This window comes from Leptonotus elevatus, chromosome 8 (assembly GCF_054856555.1).
Source record: "Leptonotus elevatus isolate MCC_2025b chromosome 8, RoL_Lele_1.0, whole genome shotgun sequence".
NCBI classification, from domain to species: Eukaryota; Metazoa; Chordata; class Actinopteri; order Syngnathiformes; family Syngnathidae; genus Leptonotus; species Leptonotus elevatus.
In genome coordinates this window covers 10,709,701-10,731,207 of record NC_141246.1, presented here as the reverse complement: position 1 = coordinate 10,731,207, position 21,507 = coordinate 10,709,701, and the positions used below count along the sequence as shown (strand labels likewise).

The 21,507-nt window shown below is 39.5% G+C and overlaps 1 protein-coding gene and 2 long non-coding RNA genes across 6 annotated transcripts; 1 reads left to right on the top strand and 2 right to left on the bottom strand.

The window, feature by feature from the left end:
* Positions 1-1,385: 1,385 nt before the first annotated feature.
* Positions 1,386-13,677, bottom strand: septin3 (septin 3). Of its 3 annotated transcripts, XM_086082199.1 has the most exons (12): positions 13,460-13,677; positions 13,067-13,359; positions 11,539-12,144; positions 7,285-7,680; positions 6,375-6,503; positions 5,573-5,654; positions 5,242-5,379; positions 4,857-4,974; positions 2,634-2,729; positions 2,449-2,545; positions 2,301-2,352; positions 1,386-2,221 (listed from the first exon to the last, which is right to left on the bottom strand). In XM_086082199.1, exons 1-12 carry the CDS (start codon positions 13,660-13,662, stop codon positions 2,101-2,103), a joined length of 2,331 nt encoding a protein of 776 aa, XP_085938325.1. In that variant the 5' UTR covers positions 13,663-13,677; the 3' UTR covers positions 1,386-2,100. The 3 variants fall into 3 exon arrangements, with proteins under 3 accessions (XP_085938325.1, XP_085938324.1, XP_085938322.1); XM_086082198.1 differs by lacking the exons at positions 11,539-12,144; positions 13,067-13,359; positions 13,460-13,677 and adding an exon at positions 11,321-11,464; XM_086082196.1 differs by lacking the exons at positions 11,539-12,144; positions 13,067-13,359; positions 13,460-13,677 and adding an exon at positions 10,319-10,487.
* On the top strand, positions 2,014-18,110 carry LOC147169723 (uncharacterized). Of its 2 annotated transcripts, none has more exons than XR_015095771.1 (10): positions 2,014-2,235; positions 3,336-3,521; positions 8,648-8,751; positions 11,460-11,701; positions 11,773-11,904; positions 11,974-12,118; positions 13,076-13,218; positions 13,296-13,390; positions 13,499-13,637; positions 15,076-18,110. It is a non-coding gene; the product is annotated as an uncharacterized LOC147169723 (long non-coding RNA). The 2 variants fall into 2 exon arrangements; XR_015095770.1 differs by having other exon boundaries at positions 2,016-2,235; positions 11,463-11,701; positions 11,770-11,904; positions 15,076-18,109.
* LOC147169722 (uncharacterized) lies at positions 15,613-19,919 on the bottom strand. Its single transcript, XR_015095772.1, has 2 exons — positions 18,921-19,919; positions 15,613-17,326 (listed from the first exon to the last, which is right to left on the bottom strand). It is a non-coding gene; the product is annotated as an uncharacterized LOC147169722 (long non-coding RNA).
* Positions 19,920-21,507: the final 1,588 nt, after the last annotated feature.

Below are 21,507 nucleotides of genomic sequence, written 5' to 3'. Positions count from 1 at the left end.
GACAAACTGAAGATTTCTTAGGGCCAGACGTATTTGAACAATTACATAGTTTTTGTATCAAATCATTTATTGTAAAACAATCTGCATGGATACCGAATAACTGAAGATGTATCCAGTTAGGATCAAAAGTATTTGATAAATTTGTCATTTTTCTCTTCATACGCCAATGTAATGGATTTGAAATTTGAGTAATGTGTAGACTTTGAGCTTTAATTTAAAAGGCTTCACAAAATATGGCGCTTTCCATTACAATTACAAATATTTTATGTATTTCAGGGGATTCAACCAATTGGACATTTTACATTCAAACCCCATTTCTGAAATATTGACTCCTTTTCCTGTAAGTGCAATGTTAAAAGTTTGGAGCTCAAAGGCAAATTTCATCCATACCTTTTGCTTGCTGCTTGTTTGTGGCTCTTACTCGAGCTGCCTTCACTTCTGTCTTCAGTTAGTAAGAGATCCGACCGCTGCCTTGGCCATGGAAATTATTCCAATGACTAAACCATAAATCTTTGTCATTAGCCAAAAACGTGTGGTACAAACTACATTATGTAAAGCCTCCAATGAATTGATAAATTGTCAACTTAATTTGACGGATTATAACACCATTGATTCAGTGTTGCATCAGGACAAACAATGATTCAATTGAGATTCTTTGTTGACACTAACTTGCATGTTTTTGGAATGTGGAAGAAGTAACAGAGTATCCGGAACAAATCACACAGGAGGGTTTTAGCCAAGATTTAAACCTTGGATCTCTAGTCGCAATTGTGAGACAAATGTGCTAACCCCTGGACTACTGTTTCTGGAAATAAAATGTATTCTTGAAATCAGCTCTGACATCCAACAAGTGAATCAGCGGTGGTGTAAAGTTTCAATAAAACACATTCAAATGAACAGATTGTCTATGGGAATGTACATTTATTAAATAAATCCCAATAAATAAGACAAGAAAAATGTTGAATCAACATTGTTTTGTATGATTCACAGCAACTTTAAGACGTGATGAATGTTTAAAAATCAGAAAGATGAGCAATCTTCCTATCGTGGGCTGCCAACGTAGCTGCAGACTGCAGTGCTTCCTTACACTTACTGTATTTAACTAAATATAACATGTTTGGAAATAGTTGATGATGTAACAGCACAGTGAGTGGCATTAGGTGCACAGAACATTTGGATTCAAGCATGCACAAGTGAACAGACCAGAAAAAGAAGTCACCTGATGTCCCACTGTTTCTTTACGTTTCTCCAGACTACATCAAATCACAAACAACTATGTCTAATTTGCATCAGACATTACATCGCAAATCAAAAATTACACAAATGTGCACAGTTGTATAAAATAATGATTCATCTCATAAAAACGAAAAAACAAAACCTGATGGTCAAAGTGCCTGAAGTTTATTGGAAACGTCTTGCAAGGATCCAGAGACATAGAAGAGTGCTGCCACCAAGTGGCAGAGAGGAGTATGGCAATGCAATGACATCATGCTGTGGTTTTTACATAAAATAGTCCTCATCTTGTCTCAGTTAGATACTAATAAATGTATTTGAACGAGTTAGACATGTGTTAAATGATTTAATTATGTGATCTTGGCACACGTTTGAGCTTTGTACTCTTTCTTCTGACTTCTCTGAATACTACCGGTAGTTTTGTACACGTAAACTTTTTTAAGTAAAAATTATTATGAAAGTGATTAAATGTCTATGGAAGACACACATGAATGACAATTGTGATTAAAGTAATGAAAAATCCTATACGTCCATCAGCCACAAAACCTACAGTATTTACTAACTCAAATATCATGACAAACCTTGCCATTCTCACTGAGACGTCTCCTAAGCTTCAACTAACCTACAAATGCTGTCAGTGTCCAGGCATTGGCAGTCTTTCGTATCATGGCACCAAGACACTGGGTGGCACACCCAAATATTTACTTACTTTGACAAGCAAGGGGCGGGTTATAAAAATAGAACATTAAATGACACGGATATGTACACATTTAAGTGTATTTCAAGCATGCGGCGATGCCAGTCATGATCATATCATGTCGAGCATATCAGTCAGCGTCACTAAAGTCGTACGACAACACTGACTGATTACAGGTTGCTTTCCTGGGTGTCGACGGGGTGCAGGCCTCCGTTCTCATGCAGTCTCTTGGCACGGTATGTTTCGTAGTGGATGTTGTGAGTCACCTCCTTCAGATCCTGTAAGTGAGACCTGCGCAAGCAAAGGTGAGTTTGTGTTTAAATGGGGTCAATTCATGTCAACCTTACAAATGAGGCACAAGCCGTTTTACCGGATGATGAAGTCTCTCAGCTGGGCAAACTCACAGTGGTTCATATTTTCAACTGCAACAAAAGCAAGCAAAATCCGAATGAAATGCTTAACCTGTTAATGGCGTCTCTGTGGCTAAGGCTGGAAATGTCAAAAGAAACAATGCTCACCTTCTACAACTCCCCATGCCGTCTTCCTCCCCAAAATCCGCTTGCCATTCACTTGATATTCTTTCTCGCTGCCCACCACGGCAAAGGGCATCGCCTCCTGTGGATGCCAGACATTTGCATGAGGTTTAATGGACCGTCGCGAGAGATCTTTGGCAAGTGTTGTGCGGAAAACCCAAATCGCTTACTCTGATCTTGCCGTTGTCGCTCTTGTCCTCCATGTCCTCGTCAAACTCTTTCTGCGGGTAAAACTCAATGCCGTTCATCTCCAGCTCCTTCTTCACCTGCAGGGAGAATGCAACATTATGAAGCCGCACGTTTGTGTTTTTTTTATCAGTGCAATCTATGTTGATTGAATCATTAATTAGGCACAGGTTTTTTTTCCATTTTATATTGAAGTACAGTGTTAATGTTCAAACTGCATAACGTACAATAAGATGCAATATACTTTTTATGAACAAAACCTTTTTGATGAACGATTACACCTGCTACGCTATTACTGTATTTTAATGTTGATCATTGAGTGTTGCCAGTCACCTTGAAAAATTAACTTAACTTAATATTTTTTAAGGCGGTCTGTCTTGGCCTGACATTTTTTAACTGTTAATATGGTCATGGAAAAACATTGTTTATAAATATAACGATTACATTTGGGGAACTCACACAATCCTCACAGCCTTGTGGGTCTTTCTCTTTAAGCTTGAATGTGCTGTGATCCATTTTTTTAATTTTATTTGATGTGCTGGTAGTGTGTTTGACGCGAGATAACACTTTGTCAACAGCACATAGTGTGGAAAGTACCGTAATATTTTCTCGAGGTGACACACTCAAAATAGTGACTAGATTTGAAAACATTCATCTCTCTCCTTCCTGCGTTGTTATTTTTGCAGGTGGTTGAAACGTGATATGGTGCATGCATGACATCACTTCCCAGATGGGAATGCTAATCGTGAACAGAGCTGGGCACTTCCGTTAATCGTCGCTTCCCAGCGACGACGACGGCCATCTTTCGGCGAATGCTTTATGACACGAAGCCGCGAAAAAATCCATTAAGCACTTTTACATCATCAATCGAGGTGAGTACAGACGGTCCCTCTCATTACGTGTATTTTTGCGTATTACGCTGTAAACACTGTAGTTTATCTTCGATTGGATTCTACACTCTAAAAATGGATTGGTTAAAAAAAAACTACCAATCTAGTAGGTTAAGCTCACATTGACCATTCCGGGTGGTTGCGGCCATGCCAATTTTATTGGTTAGCCAAACAACCGATGAAATTGGTTATAATAGAAAGTCTAGATAGATCACTTGGAAATATATTTATTGTATCAATTCTAAATGTATTTATTAATTATTATAAGTGATTACAATATATTATAATATATATTATAAATAATACAGTGTTTAAAAATGAAAACGTGTGTCTAGATAGATCACGAGGCATGACCGCCCTGGTGGTAGAGTGTCTACCCTGAGGCTGGGAGGTTGTGGGTTCAATCCCTGGCTAGGTCATACCACAGACTATAAAAATGGGACCAGTTTGCCTCCCTGCTTGACACTCAGCATTATGGGTTGGAATTGGGGGGTTTGATCACCAAATGATTCTTGAGCGCGGCCCCTGCTGCTGCTCACCGCTCCCTCAAGGGATGGGTCAAATGCAGACAACAAATTTGACCAATCTGTTTTTTAAGGTGTACAGTTGATTGCTATGTGTCGTTTTCGTGGAATGGGGTCTCCTCCTGTATTTTATTTGAATGATTAGTTTTGTTCCATGCACACAAATGATGAAAGACCGTCACTTTAAAATATGTCCCTATTCAAGTATTGTCAAATGTTACTCACTGCTGCTCTCAAGAGGCAGTTAATGGTACTAGCACCTGACAGTGATCGGTAAGTGTCAATTAGATCTACTTGCCAATATTGATCAAATATAGGCCGTAATGAATTGTGACTTTTCAAAGTAAGTGTAGTCAGATGACTTCACCAGGAGAAGAATTGCATTAGATTAGTCGTAGATTCGTTACACGTCACTTTCAAGCACGTTACTGGTGATGACGTGGTAAGCAATTTGATGTACTAAAGGTAATAGTTTTTTGGAAATGTGCCAATCTGCACAGTAACCCATAACTTCAATTAGTGCAACATGATCGGTGTCTGGTTCCTCAGGCTGACACAGTTAGCATGCCTGCCTCCGCTCGCAGTGGATCCATTTTGACGACACATTTAAGAAAACAAGCATGGATCCTGCATAATAATCGCTGGAGTATGGCCGAAACCCCTTATGTCACAATTTGGTGAATTTCATATTTTTTCACAAATCTATACTATTTGTCAGTCCAGCATTTTGAATCCAAAAGGCCACAATAAGCACACTACGAAAAGGTTTGTGCTTCCAATGGCGCACACTCACCCGCTGCTTGAACTCATGTCTCTCTTCGGGGGTCATGGTGTCGGCCTTGGCTATCACAGGAATGATGTTGACGGAGTGACTCAAGCGCTTCATGAACTCCACGTCGAGCTGCCGCAGTCTGTCGCGCACAGTCGATAAATGAAAGGCGAGAAAGTAGGTTGGGAGGGGAGCTGTCACTCTCCATGAATGCACAAGCGCTAATAATCAGAATGGCAGACGGAGGCGCGGGAAATTAACTTGTCATGTCTCATCCGTCTCATTAACCTTCACTGCTCTGGGAATTCGCTCTCATGCACTGGATTTGATACACAACAGATGACTAGAATGTGGACTAAAGGCTTAATAGAGTGGGGACAATTTCAGCCATTGACAAAGACCCACTTACGAGTGTCCAGTCGGGGAGATGAAATAGAGACAGCAGTGCACTCTGGTATCTGGGATGCGCTTCTTTCTGGTGATATTCACCTCCTCTTTGAGGAACTTCTCATACTGCTCGTTGATATACTTGCAAATGGGCTCCCAGCTGTGGACACGAATGAAAAATGTAAGTTGAGCAGAGGAAATTACAAAATAAATTGTTCCCATATTTAAGAGAATTAGAGGTCATGTATGTGCAAGACTAAACAGTTACTCTCTTGGCTTGCCCATAATTCAGCTGTGAGTTTAAAGTTTCAAATAGTGAAGTGAGGCTGCACATCAAATGGAAAACCACCCACCAGTTGTCGTTATTGATCAGGTCCCCAAAACCGGGAGTGTCGACAACAGTCAGCTTCATTTTCACGCCGCCTTCCTCAATAACTGCATACAAAGAGCCATAAAACATACAATAAAACATACTTCCATTTTTACATTTTATTAATGTTGGCAACATGGTGAAATAGTGACCTGAATGCCACCTCACAATTATAAGTTCTGGGTTATTTGTCTATTTTTGCTCTGCGATTGGCTGTCAACCAGCCCAGGGTGTACCCCGGCTCCCACCCAAAGCCAGCTGAGGATGGCTTGTCCTAATTAGGACAAAGCAGCGGTAGAGAAAATGGCTGGATGAATTCATTAATGTTTTATAATTTATTGCAACACATGTAAATGTCCTTTGCCGCTGCGGACATGGCCATGAAAATGGACCACCCAAGCAGCTTATCACCGATTTATCACCTCTAACTCCCTGGTGCTCTAAATCATGGAGGATGCTCTACAATTTTTATCTTCATGCCACAGGAATGACAAAAACATTGGCGTGATATATCTTCAGTAGGCCTTCAAGCAAATGTCATAAATGTCTACCTCCACATTCCTGTCTGTTCATAACATTACTGGGGGGGGGGGGGGGGGGTGTCATAAATAGGCATGCAGAAATAAGGTCAAGCTTTTCATCACTGAATATCACAACAACAAGGTAGTTCAGAAAGGAGCTTCCAAACCTCCCATATTAACAACCTGCGTGAGAATGGATTGGCAAGTGTATAATTTCATTTCTAAAAATAGAAATGCTGAGTGAGTGTTGCTGCGTGTACTCACCGTGAGACACAGATTTGATCTCCACAGTTTTGGGGATCTTGTCATCACGGGGCCATCCTGCGCTCCTCCTGCTCACTTGCGACTTAAACAAGGTGTTCACGAGAGTCGACTTCCCCAGACCGCTGTGACCTGATGGTGAAAAGAGTCTGATGAGCAGGCCTGATAGAGACACTTATTTGTGTGCTCCCTCACAGTATGGTAGTGAAGTCAAATGAAAAATAGTTACTTTTAATGATAAAATATTGAAAACTAATGTTTTTAATTATTTATGTGTAGCTAAATTATAATCAACGAATATTTTTTATTTAAAAACCTAAAAAAACAAAATGTTATATGTGTATGTATTTTGTTTGAGAGTTTTTTTATTTATTTTTTATTAAATTGTGGAAATGAAAATTAAAACAAGTACATTTTAAAATGCGGCTAAATTAATGCAGTTAATATGACTTGACTCTCGACTATTGATAATAAATGAAGATTGAACATATTCTTTTCTGCCTTTTTTATTCAATTCTCTGAAATTGTTGGCAATTTCGTGGACATTTTATGGTAATTTTCTGTTTTTACTTTTTTTGGACATATGGTCACTTAAAAAAAAAAAAAATTTGGGGTAATTTTTAAAACTTTTTAATTTACCTTTCGTCTCTCTTTTTCCGATAACTTATAAATTTGGACTCTGACTTTTTTTTTTATATTTAAATGTTCATTTTTAATCTAAATCATTAATTAATTAAAATAATAATTATAATATATATAATTAAATATGTCAAAAAATATACATTTCTACACATTTTTTAGAGATCCATAGGAGAGGGACTAACGAGCCACATGTTGCAGACCCCTGGTCTAGACCCTCACTGTGCTGAAGTTTTACAAGCTTTCATGGGAGGCTGCAGTCAGTCACACTCACCGACAACCATGATGTTAAATTCAAAGCCCGTCTTCATGGTCTTCTTCCTCATCTGCTCAATGATGGTGTCGATACCGATGTACCCCAGCAGAGTGGACCCCCCGCTGGTGCTGTTGGAGGTGCTGTGACCATGACCACCAATGTGGGCTGCAGCATGACCGTGGCTCACATTGTGGCCCGCAACGTGCCCAACGACATGAGAGCCCCCGAGGCTCTGGCCGTGACTCCCGATGGGCACCGGGATGGCGCTGGGAGGTGGCGCGGACACTCCAACTCCTCCCATGCCCGGCCCTTGAGGCGGGAAGGGGCTGGAGGGGGAGGGGGCGCCCACATTGGGGGGTTTGGCGGGGACGGCCGGTTTGGGTCTCACTTCTGGAGGAACAATGTCAGACATGTCTGTAGAGGAGAGAGAGATAAAAAATATATATATCAGTTTTCATACAGAATGTCGGTCATGTGTAAGAAGTAGGGCAGTAGAGTAGCTGGGTCGCCTGCTCCTTCCTATCTGGAGCTCGGTCAACAACAGGGATGGGTAGCGTATGGCACAATTGGTCTTCACCGTTCTTTATTCTGACCCACTGAGTACTGTTTCTGAAAATTTGGTTTATTAAATGTGTTTATTCTTTTTTCCTACTGTATTCATCTCCATCAGTAAATCATTTGCTAATTGATGTATTGGAAGTACTAAAATACTTAATTTATATAATTAAATTAATTCAATGATCATGAATTTTGAAATCATTATTAAAATAAACAATTTGATTTGTTCCATTAATTTTGTCATTTTGTCTTATAGATTGGTTAAATAAATAAATTAATTCATTTTTTTAGTCCTGTTTTCTTCTATTAAATAATTTGTTAATTGATGTATTAAATTAAATTAAAAATTAATTACATTAATTATAACAGAAATACTTATGAATATGAATTTTTAAAGGATGTGATTTATTTTTAACTAAAACTAACGATTTTACGGTACATACAAATTTTTCACACTTTTTCAATTTTACCTCATCTACAAATGATCTGGTGTTCAATTCCGAGATCAAATGTGGCCCTTGAGCACAAAAGCTTTTCCACCCTTGTTCTACATGCAAAAACCGATGCAACCTTTTTTAACCTGAGAGATACTTCTTGAGTACTGATAAATAAATTAAAAAAAGATGATAACTAAATAATATATTTTTTAATTTACAATACATGTGATTTAGAAAAACAATGGCAACATGAAAAAAATTACAGATGTCTTACTAGTGAGCGATTTATCAATAGACCAGGCCGCCGGGCTAGTCATGTGATCCTTCGGGCTACCTGGTTGGTGAACCTTGATCTATAACCCATCCATCCATTTTCTTTCATTTAGGTTACACGAGAGCTCGATCCCGTCTGACTTTGAGCAAGAGACGGTGTACACCCTGCACTGGCCGCCAGCCAATCACAGGACCCGTAGAGATGAGTTGAGTGAAGGTACCAACATTATTTTTTGGTGATGCTGTCATCAGGAATGACAATAGAGTTTTGCATGTCTAATTTAAAGAGCTTATAGGTGACAAGACAGGATTTGCGCATGGTGGCCAGTGACTCAGTCCCTGCTGTGGATAAGACAGCAGCCCACATTCAGAACCAAAATAAGCTGACAATCTTCAAAATATTATAGTTTCATTAGATACTAGAAAGTACGGTGGAGTACTGGTTAACATGTGAGTGACATCATTTTTGCTTTGGGGGTTTGAATTCCCGGCCTTCTTTTTGAATGATGCTTGTGGATATTCTCATTCATTCAGGGCATTGAATCGATCACAACTGGACTGTTCTGTTTGTCTAAGAATTTTGAATGATGTGAGTGAGATGGGATAGGCTCCAGCCCATTAGCGACTAAAATGAGGACAAACAGTACAGAAGATGACTGTGGAGACGAGCTTCTGCTGCCTCAAATGAGAATGAATATAGTTATTAAATTGCTTTGCACACCCTGACCTATATTGGATTATTTTTAGCATTGTTTGAAAATCTAAAGATGAAGAACATCCAAGTAGGGACACCCTGGTGAAAGCGCAGAGGAATTTATCCATCCATTTTCTTAACCGTTTATTCCTCACAAGGGTCGCGGGGGTTCTGGACCCTATCCCAGTCATGCATGTCCTTGGAATGTGGGAGGAGACCACAGCACCCGGAGAAAACCCACGCAGGCACGGGGAGAACATGCAAACTCCACCCAGGAAGGCCGAAGCCTGGACTCGAACTCACGTCCTGAGGACTGGGAGGCGGACGCGCACGGAAATTGTCATAAAAAATAGCCCTGATGTATTTGACCCACAGGGGCTGATAATACCACAAAATAAGCAATTTTGTGATGAAAGGGGGAAAGGAATAAGGATGCTCACCACTGTACTACACCCAGCCAGACACCCTTATAAATGTTTAAAGATGCAGACAAGCATAGCTGTAGTCTGTGACATACTTGAGGAGTTGAGGTGTTAAAAAAAAAACAGGTGTTAAAAAAAAACGCGTGTCTGGGCTGAATCAGCAGTATTGAGCTGACAGATGGTAAATAATAACAACAGATAAAAGAGAAGTGAGGTCCCAGCCTGCAGGCTTGTGCACATGGAGCTGGCTGCGCTTCTGTCGGGCTTCCGTTCCGTGAAGCCTGGGCCACATAATGCAGGTCACCCTGGCTGTCACTGCACATTTACCACATGCACTAACCATGCAGTGCGTTGTGCTGTCATTTCGCACACATGCATGCGCACTGTCACAGCAGCGCAAGCTGAGACGATTAAGGGCGAGATACACATATGATGGTGATGGATACGTAAAAATGGTCATCTGTTTCTCACAATGAACCCCTTTCTTTGTGTGTGGTTAATATTAAAAAGAAAAGCAAATTTTCTGCGCCTGTGTATCTTCCGGTTGTATACAACACAATCATCCTAGCAGCCTGTGTCGGCCCCTATTGTCTCTCGCGGTGTTCAAGACGGGCTAGCGGCTAATGGGAGCCACGCGCTGCGATGCTAACAGCTGCTTCGTCACTAACCTGTAGACGCGACGACGTCTCTTCGGGAGGTCGCTAAAGTCGCCTAATTTCAACAAAAGCGGCTTCTGACAAGGCGACGGCGAGATGAGCAGATTGTTCTGGGTACCTCCTGTCCTTCCCTCTGGCTTTGAGAGCTCCCCCCCCTCCCCTCCCTCCTTTTCTTTTCCTCCGTTACTAAGGCGACACGAGAGGAAAGAGGGCGTGGGAAGATGCGGTGCGCATGCGCAATACATTTTGAACGTGAGCGAAAGCTCAAGGTACGTGGAGAGTTCACACAAGAAGGCCAAGATTTGAAATACAAAATGACTTCCAGCAGCCCAAAAATTTGTTGTAATGCGTATTTTTTTAAATAATATTTTTATGAGGAATAATAGCACTCCTCATTTTGTTTTCATACTAACATCAATGACGTACTTAATTAAACAGAACTAAAAAGTTTTTTTTGTCACATGGCCGGGCTGCTGCTCATTCTGGTATGCCGGTCTTGGCCACCTGGGGGCAGTATAAGACAAACATGTATATAATTTATTGAGACGTCTCAACTTCTCAGTTTATCAGTTTAGATATAAAATGTATTCTTCTTCACACATAAATAATATATGTGACTGCCCAGCACAGAAAAAAAACATCTAGGCCAAATTTAATGTGATAAAAGCCTTCAAATGATTATTATTTTTTTGTATTGCAGAAGCATAATCTCATACCGAAAATTGTAGAAATAGTTCACACGGAATCAAGTCCCGCCCATGGCTATGTCAGTCCCCAGGTCGCTGAATGATTTAGAGAGATAGTCCAAAAATGAGGAATAAATTGAATTAATAATAGACAAATAAGAATGAATTACTGTATGCTCTGTTATTAAAATAAATATATTTTATGTAAGTACGCTTTTCTTTTCTTTTTTCCTCATCTAAGAATGTCAGTTAAAAATGTGACCCATCATGCCAACAAAGGTTGTTAAAACTACATTACACGTGCAGTTGCTGCAATAGTTTAAATCGCCTGTACGTTGCGGTATCTCACTCTCCTCCCATTCTTCCTCGGCTCTTCTTCTTCATATATTTACGTGCGCCACATCGAAACACTCCACTCACTAACCAATGTTTTCTTTCATCGACATGTCTGCTCCTCTACTGATAAGCAGCGACATATGAGTCTGATCACGCCCCCAAAACACCCTGCGACGGCCTTCAGTCCTCTTGCAACGGCTCTGTACTCACCCTCATACACGGAATCTGGATAATAAATGCTGACGTAATAGGGATCCTCTGGTTCCTGCCTTGGAAAGCGAGTCCTTTTTGAGGATTCGGGTGCAGACGGCCTGCTGAACAGCTCCCCGCCGAGGTTTGAGGGATGTCGCAGTTTGGTGGGAGCTTCATGACGGTAGGCTCCTTTTAGAAAGTCACTCACTTCACTGACATTTGGTGATGAGATTCCATTTTGTCGTACAGCAGATGTTTGCACAGGATGCACCGGACACGTCTTAAACGTTGTTCCTCTGTACGTCCACCGGGGAGCCTGCGTTGCTCGAGCCTGGTCTCTTGATTGACAGCTGTGTTCCCGATCAACCTCAACATCAGTCCAAGGTTTGGAGCAGAATCTTTGCTTCTCTATGGATTCCATGTTGACCGATGTGTTGGTTGATGTCATTTTAGGATCTTCTCTGGGATGCCAACTGAGTTGAGCGTCGGAGGGATCTTTTCTCCAGCTCGTTCTCCGGCCCTCAACGCTGGCCGCGGACTTCTCAGGGGTCATCTCTCCATCTGCTTGCTTCTCACGGTGTATTTTCTCATATCCAGGGTGAGGATAGCGCTGCAAAAACTCTGCTTAAAGAAACAAGGCAAAAAAGTAATCAAATGAGGAGTGTATTACTTAATTTAAGCAAAAATTATTTGCCAATCATAGGGGAAAATTTGACTTGGCAAATATTCTTACAACAAATAAACAGCTCGCTTCAAACACCCCATCCATGTCTAAGTTAAAACGAGTGTAATTGTGGTATAACTATTTCTTATGTTAAACTAAACTTATAGCCTGTAATAAAATCTCATAAACTTATAAAATGCAGCCTGAGGAGGACGCTGTGAAAAAATTGGGATTAAAAAAGAAACAAAAATCATACATCAACATCAATCAATCTGATGCATTATTATTGTTGTTGTTATAGTTATTATAGAATGATGGTACTTCTTATTTTAACCAGTAATCTCGACAGCAAGGTACAATACATTATTAAGATTTTTAAAGGTGAAGTCAACCCAAAAAAATTCTTGACAATAGTATGTTCTATGCAAGCCAACTAGTCTAAATATAGTATTTTTAGTTAATATTGCGTTAGTGGAATATGAGATATGAGTTAAGCAGCAAAATCCAGCATTTTTTTTTTTATATCAATATCAGAAGGCGGCCATTTTTTTCACTTGCCGTCGAGTGAAAATGACATCACAGTTGCTCGGGTCTCAGGTAACCACCAATCACAGCTCAGCTTCAGAAAACAGGTGAGCTGGGATTGGTCGTTGCCTGAGCAACTGTGATGTCATCTTCAGTCGACAGCAAGTGGCAAAATGGCCGCCCCCTGAGATGGATCAAGCCGCATAACTCATATTCCACAAATGTAACGTTAATCCGAATGTCATGTTTAGACGAGTGAGGTCACATATTATTGTCAAGAAATGTTTAACGCCGACTTCCCCTTTTAAGGTTTACGTCAAAGACTTTGCTCATCTCTTGTACTTAATCCACGTTTACCTCTATTAGAAAAGTCCAATACTGCGCTCCGATCAAGCCCATCCTGCCTGGCTCGGGGCTCTGCGTGGTCCAGTAATGTAGAGGGAACGCCAGGATGCGAGGAGCGGCGATGGAGAGAAAGGCTCGCCTTGACTTGAAGACCAGAAGGAGAGGTGTTCGTCTTTGGAGAAAAGGAGACGGAGGGCTTTGCGGGACGTTTGACATTTATTTCTCCGTTATCCCTCTGCAGATGCTGACCGTGACCTCTCCAAGAAGGACATGCAGATGAACGAGCAGCTCCGAAACATGTTAAGCTGGGGGAACATGATAAACGGATTGATTGCTGTAGGCCTACATGTTTTATGTTTAGTTTTTTCCTCAAATGACCCATAATAAACTCCATTGCTCTTTTACCTGTCAGCACCCGAGTCCTTCGTTTGATTTCTTTCATAGGTGACACCCCGGAGCCTAAATGAAGGCATGTCAATCCCTTTCCCGTTGACGGGAGCAGACAACGGCGCGGATGAAGGATGAGGAAGATGAGGAGGATCTTTGGCTTGTTTGGAGGACGCCGACAGCCGAGGGATTAAAGGTGACAGACGCTCAAATACGCTCATTCTTCCTTTGTCTGCTGCTGCTTACGTTGGGGAAATGAGATTAAAGCGCAAACTGGTGAAGAATGAAATAAAGAAACATTTGTTAAAGGCTTGCAATTCCTTCTGGAAAACTGCAGGCGATCGACAAAACACAATTTAAGTGTAGAAATACAGGCCCATCCATCAATTTATTTTTGGAGACTGGCAAGCATTTACTCTCACATTCAGACACTGAGTGCAAAATGAACCGACACTGATAGTGTAGCCAGCCAAGTGTGACGCTGTGGATACGCCGTCACTCCACAATATAGACATTTCTCAAAATGTTTGCATTACCTCTCAAATCAATTCAAGTTTTATTTATATAGCACTTTAAGAACAACTACAGTTGAAATGAAGTGCTTTACACAAACACAAATTTAATTTGAATTTAAGACAGCATAATATAATGTGATACAATAAAAAAAAATTAAGTTAAAAAAAAAGGCAGTCAAAGGTTGAATCTCAAGATGTGCGAATTTCGAATAGTGACAAGAACTGTATACTTAAGTGCCTTCTAAGCATTAGCCATTAAGTAGCAGAATAGATAGTTTGACTTTTTCCCCACGTGATTTTAGGGAAAATTACTGTCTATATTGGTTGCTAAATCGGCTATTTTTGTTACTGGACGTGGTGGGCTGTGTCTTTCAGAATAAGAGCATAATACAGGAAGTGCAATGTTAACTGTAAATATTGCTAACTAAATTACTGTCAGTGTTTATATTGGTCGCTAATTCAGCTATTTATGCTACTGGAAGTGCTGTGCTGCGTCTTTCAGAATAAGAGCATATACAGGAAGTGCAACGTTAACTGTGTAAATGTCGCTAACTTTTCTTCTTCTTTTTTGTACCTGTATCAGAACCTGATTTTGGACCAGCTTGTTCTTGCGGTTCTCCAATAAAACCCCAAATTAAGCATTAAATAAATAAATAAATAAACAAAACTAATAAAAACAGTCCTGCGCTAACAACTAATCAAAAATAACTGAATTTAAAAGAGAAAGTCAAAATGAAATAAAATCGAACCATTGTGGAAAATCCAAAATATTATAACCCTCTTTGGCAGTATTAAAAAAATAATAATACAATCTGTATATTTGAAACAATGACGATGAAGATTTTTTTAAAAAGCAATTAAAAGTCACTAACCCGCACGTGGAGGCTGTCTTGTTGTTGTGAGTCTTGAGTGAGAAAAGGAGACAACAAGCATGATGAGGAAAGAAAGACAGAGTGGGTGTCATGGGCCGACAAGTGCCATTCTCGCGATTCCTGCACACTGAGGCGGCACTGTTGTTTCGCACCCACACTGCATCCTCGCTCTGAGCTCTGTCCTGCACTTGACATCACACGTACTCATCACAACTACAGACCAGACTTTTATTTTTGGTGTCAACAGATAAGGAAGCGCACGAGAGTGGAGTGACTCACCCACAGGCACGACAAAAGATCTCTTGTGATGCCATTTTCCGTCATCTATCAACACACATCTGCTGCTTTTATTAGTCACACATTGTACTATAGTCACTACTACACAGTGGCACAAACTATCCACATGCGTCTCGGCGTCTGTTGCTGCGATGGAGAGGAGGGACGCGCCCGCATCCTGAATAATTCAATGCATTTACAGCAGGGGTGGGCAAAATTTAGGACTCAAGGACCATTTTATTTTGAAAACTGTCATGGGCCAGGTCATTCGTATTTCAATATTTATCATATATATTTTTTTAGCAGTTATTTTATTAATTAAATACTTTTGGAATTTATATGTAATGATAATTTTAATGCATTAGTTCTTATGAACTCATTCGCCGCTAGTCCAGTTAAAATGGATCTTTGACGTCTATCGTCGTCAATGGCATTGAATGAGCTAAAAATAAATCACCTAACATGTCATTAATAAATACATGACATAATTTTAGCAACAACAAAAAAAGACAGAACAAATTTTTATTGACAATGTAAATGCTCAAGGGTCAGACTTTGCCCGCAGGCTATATGTTGCCCACCCACTGATTTACAGCGTCAACAGCCACAACATTAGGTACACCTGACAACACGATCCAATACAAAAATCGGCCTTTACAAAGAAAATCATGCACAGTTTTCATTCTTGTATGTGGTTGTACAATTGCATTGCATGATAGACATCTGTTTGTAATATTTGATGTTATGGGAATTAATAAGGTCACCAATATATTAAGAACACCTCCCAAGATGATGTAGTGCAGTTTTGACACCAACACAACCGCCATGATAAATGTGATGCTGTCATATACGGAATAGAGGAAGCGAGATGCATGGTCGGAACATATTTTAATGCCCACCGGGTATCTTGCAATTCTTTATGATATGCAGCAAAGCACAATTTTTGTTCATACCCGAAGTTTGTGTTCAGTTTGTAAATATTCAATGGGTTGGATTAAAAAACATTCAGATAGTAATTTAACTCGGGGTATAAAATAACTTTGGGCTGAACTATTATGCACCATAAGCGGGATGACATTAGATTAAATCAGTTTAATTATTAAATTATGACTGAAAGTGTTAACTGTATTTTGAATTACATTGAATCTATGAGGGAAAGGTCATAAAAACGGAAGAGCTTTTTTTTATTTTTTTAAATAGAAGAGCATTTTTTGTAAAATTGAGATATTAAATAATGTTGCACACAATTCAGGTGCATCTCAATAAATTTGAATATTGTTGGAAAATAATTGTTTTAGCAGTTCATTGAAAAAAATAACTACATAGGCCTATATTCAATATACATGTATATTTATTATAAATATTTATAATAATTTTTATTGTTGCTAGGTATGTGAGTTTCACTATTTCAATTGAATTGCTGGAATAAATGAACTTTTACACAAAGTTCAAATGTATGCAACTGTATCTGCATTTGAATGAGTGACCCAAATTAAACACTAAGCCGGGTTCTACATGCAGAACAAATCACTAAAGCAGTAGACGGATGTTTAAAAAAAAAAAAGTAGGCTACTGGATTTTAACAATTATGCAAGGTTACCTGATATGTCTGGTATTATATGCCACTTTAACAATAGGAATACAGTACATACATCAACGCTATTATACACTTGAAATGGTAGTCAAAGTACAAAAACAAAATTGCATGTTAAAAATTGGCACAGGTGGACAATGGCACGAAAGTTGACATCAAGTCTTCTCCCCAAAAGCCATCAAGCCCCTCCACAATCTCGTTCTGGCATCATTTACACTAGAGCCCATCTGCTTCACTTTAGTCTGATTCACCTCTGGGAGAAAAAAAAAACAATATGCTTGGGATCAGTCAGAGAAAAGTTGGTGTGATGGGATAAGGCTTATCCAATCATCCCTCCTTTTTCCATTGTGGAAGCGGAAGCCCCCCCTCTGCCCTCCCGTGGGATCATATGAGGGCATCTGTGTCATCATCTCTGCAGTTCACGCTGGCCACCAGCGGGCGATGCCTGCCGCTTTTGTTGCTCCACACGTGTGTGTCGTGCAGCCCGGGTTCCAGGAAGTACAGGCACGCTCCGAAGCCCGCCAGCACCAGGACGGAAACCAGCAGGTAGAGCGGCACGAACCAGTCCAAGAACAACCACGACATCGCCGGTGGCTTCGGAGGTCTCAAATGGATGAGGAGGAAGAAGCTGGGAGAAAGACAAGAATGAGTTTTGCTGTACTTAAAACAACACCCCAAAATGTTGATGTGTTTTTTTAATGAGGAAAAACAGCACTGCATGGTTGTACTTTATAAATGCAAAGAATTAAACAGTTTGTGCGTCATGATTTAATATTTCGTTTCAATTCATTATGATGCTCCTACGGATGTGTTCATCTTGGCCACACGGGGGCAGTATAATACTGTCATACAGACAAATGAAGAAGAGCCACCACTATTCTCAGTGACTTAAAAACCTGAAATATGAGTTATTTTTCAGACAAAGAAGAATATATTGATATTCCTGAGTATTCCTATATTTTCTGCGAATGGGTTGCTTTATCGTTTGTGCTCAAATATCATAATATCAGGGTTGTAACAAACAGAATGACCATCGATGCTACTTAGCATGCTAGTTAGCAGTAGCACATCGATAATGTTTTCATGGTAAGCTAGCATATGCATTCTTAGGGCAAAGTTGTTTGTTTACATGTAATCCTCTTTCATGTTTAGTTTGACAGCAAACTAACTGAGTGTTTTAGTTTTTTTTGTTAAGAATTGTTCACTATTTGCCTACTAAACGACTGCTTATTGAGACGTACGTTAAGTTGAGGTCACTGTTAATATGGAGCACTCATATCACGAGATTGTGCTCACAAGCTTTACTTTACAGTAGTTACCATTTAACACCTGTATGGCACTTACAAACAGTGAACTACGGCATATTTACAGCTTGTCATTCATGTATTAATCTTTCTTTTTTTTTTAACTCAAGTTATTCAGTTGAAACCAAACTATTCACTGTTTTTGTACTCAAGCCAAAGCAATAAAAGTACAGTCGTGCCTTAATATACAAGTTACCCGACAATTTTTTTTTATGAGTAGTTACTGAGCTTTCGTTTTTCTTTCGAGATACAAGCCAATATAGTATAGTAGTTGTAGTAGTATAATAGCATTAAAATTACTTAAAAAAAATTTTTTTTTTTAGATATGAGCCAACATTTCACAAAGAGCAGCACTTTGGGATATCGAACCCCCCCAAAAATAATAATAAGAATATTTTTGACTATGACTCATCATCAAAATGAGTATTTTGGATATTTGGGCAATACGCTGGAATATAAACTTATGAGCACAGCTGTATTTTTTTATTTTTTTTACCGTGGTCAACTTCCTTTTACGCTCGTATGGCAGTTATGATATTGAAGTGTTAAAAGAAAATACATGTTTTACGTATTATATGGTTTAAGAGTGGAAGGAATCAGTTCAGCACAGTGCCCTAGTGGTTAGTCACAGATGTGAGGTTCAGGGTTCGAATCCTTTGTGGAGTTTGCATGTTCTCCCTGTGGATTTTTTTCTGCGAGAACTTGCTCCCACAACATGCATGTTAGATTCACTGAAGACTGAACTGTCCAGAAGTGTGAATGTGTTTGTCTCTGTGATTGTGTGGCGTCCAATCGAGGGTTTACCCAGCCCAAATCGTACCCATGTGGAATTCAACATACAAAAGAAGACAAAACACGCCAAAAATCAGCTGCGTGCTCTTTCCAGAAACAATAGACAGTGAACACGCAGGCGCTCACCTGTGCACGCAGCCGCACCGGCGTGTGAAGGTGTGCGACTCGGGTCAGCGATCAAATCCGTCCACACGGAGTGTCACGCAAAAGAGAAATAAAGTCCCCAAAAGATGACAGGTGCTCTCCCGAAAAGCGCGAGAGACAGATGCTGCGCTCGGCTTCATCCTCCGAGCTCATGCCTCTGACGTTGAAAAGGAGGGGTGGGGTTGCCATGACAACACCCCTGCTCACGACAGAGAGGAAGGAGGGAGTGGGAGGGCAACTTATATAACTATCATCTTTTCCTCTGTGTGTGGGAGGAGACGGGTGCGAGCCCTTCAGATGTCTTCGGCTTGCCGCGTAAAATCAATTCCACTCAATTTAACACCCAGGGCCATCGTGCGGTTTCTGTGACAAGGAGGAGGATGGTGGCGGGAAGGGGTGGGGGGGGGGGGCTGCGATATCTATGACTGAAGGCGGCCGCGATGACGTTGAAGAGTAAAAGCTGATTTATTATCGCTCACAAGAGAAAAGAAAAGCTCAGCACAAACAAGTTTAGTGGCTATTTTTAGCCGAAGGAAGGAGGGGATTCATAAAAAGCAGCCGGATGACAAGGAAGGTCATAATGATGACATTTACACGCAGGAAATGATGATGTGACACTTTTAAGGCGAGAAGAAAGGTATTTTCTTCATCTTAATGTTCCAAAATGACAAACACTGTGAAATGGCAGCTTTGCAGTTGCCGTGTCCGCTCCACAGGTGGAGTGTGTTGTAGTTATTGTTATTGTATTATTTTCTCTCTTGATCTGTCAACTCAAAAATACTCTTTACAAAAACATATTGTATGCGCCCCTACTAGTCTAAACACAGCATTTTCTATCTAGGGGCGGCCATTTTGCCACTTGCTGTCCATTGAAAGCGACATCAGTTACTCAGGGACCAATCACAGCTCACCATCTTTTCTGAGTTTGGTCATGTGACGTTTGCAAGCTGAGCCCTGATTGGTCATTACCTGAGCCCTGAGGAACTGTGATGTCATACCTGACACTGAGAAATGAAGACGTCCATGGAGCCTTTCGGCGTCACGCTTTGGCTCAAGATCGTAAAACAAAGGGAGGGAAAAAAATGAAGAAAAGTTTATAACACTTACATTTAGAACTAAATACACACAACATACACATTTGTTCGTATTACCGTATTCCACTGTATGCCGTGTCAGCAAAGTTCTTAAGGACCATTCCGAGTCTTCAATTAACCAAACGTATGTATGTGGAATGTACACACATGGAATCTCCATACAGTGGCCTGAGCTGGAGATTTGAACCCACGACTTCTCTACAATAAGGCAGATGTGCTGAAAAAATTTGTTATTTTTTAAATTTCCATTTATGCATAGCTGAAGTTCAGGGGTCAGCAACCTCTTTACTGTCAAAATAAGCCATTTTAGCCCCCCCCAAAAAAAAAATATTTCTGCAGCCGTTAAACCTTTTAACATTGTGATGAACAAAACAGTATGGACATGTTATGGTAATTTTCTGCCTTTCTTTTTCCATTTTGGGACATTTTATGGCCTTTTTCACTAGAAATTTTCTGACATTTTTTTGGCAATTTTGTGAACATTTGATGGTATTTTTTGGATTTCTTTTGTTTTTAGACTTTTTATAGTTACTTTTAAAATATTTTTGTTTTCTGACTTTAAAAATAAAATTTCTGACTTTTTTTGCCATTTTGGGGGGATTTCTTCTTTCGTTTTTGGACATTTTATGGCAATCTTTTAGATATTTTATTCTGCCTTTTTGGCTCTCAATTTTCTGATTTTTTTTGACAATTTAGTGAACATTTATTTTATGGTAATTTTTTTATGTCATTTAAAAATATATATTTTATTTTTGGACATTTTATAGTTACTTTAAAAATATTTTGTTTTCTGACTTTTTCGGGGCAATTTTCTGTACATTATACGATAATTATCGTGATTTCTTCTTTTGTTTTTGGACATTTTATGGCAATATTTTAGATACTTTTTTCTGCCTTTTTCACTATAAATTTTCTGACATTTTTGGCAATTTTGAGAACATTTTATGGTATTTTTTCCCATCTTTTGTTTTTGGACATTTTATAGTTACTTTTTAAATATTTTGTTTTATGTCTTTAACAATAAATGTTCTGACTTTTTTTGGGCAATTTTCTGTACATTATATGATAATTATCAAGATTTCTTCTTGGACATTTTATGGTTACTTTTGGAATGTTTTCTGTCCTAAAAAAATCTGAATTTTTTTGCAATTTTGTGTACATTACATGGTTATTACTCTTCTATTTCCTTTATCAGTGTGGACATTTTATGGTCACTTATTATCTAGTTTTCGTGTCTGTTTCTGTCCACTTATAATAATTATGTGTACTTTTGAATATTTAATTATTATTTTTTTTAATCTAAACGATTATTTCATATTTTATCTAAAAAAATTTACAAATTATAAAAAGGGGTTTTTTTTGCAACAAATTATTTTAGAGATCAACAGGGAGCCACAGAATTCCAAACATATTCAACTGTTTCTTCTCGACCAGTTAACCAATTGTTACGCCACGCCGCGGCATCCCCTTACGGA

Coding starts and splice junctions, on each gene's coding strand:
- septin3 (XM_086082199.1), bottom strand. CDS start 13,662: ATGAGCGTATTTGAGCGTCTGTCACCTTTAATCCCTCGGCTGTCGGCG. Junction 13,360..13,459: donor AAGGACTCGGGTGCTGACAG/GTAAAAGAGCAA, acceptor ATGTTCCCCCAG/CTTAACATGTTTCGGAGCTG. Junction 12,145..13,066: donor ATTGGACTTTTCTAATAGAG/GTAAACGTGGAT, acceptor TGTTTCTTTAAG/CAGAGTTTTTGCAGCGCTAT.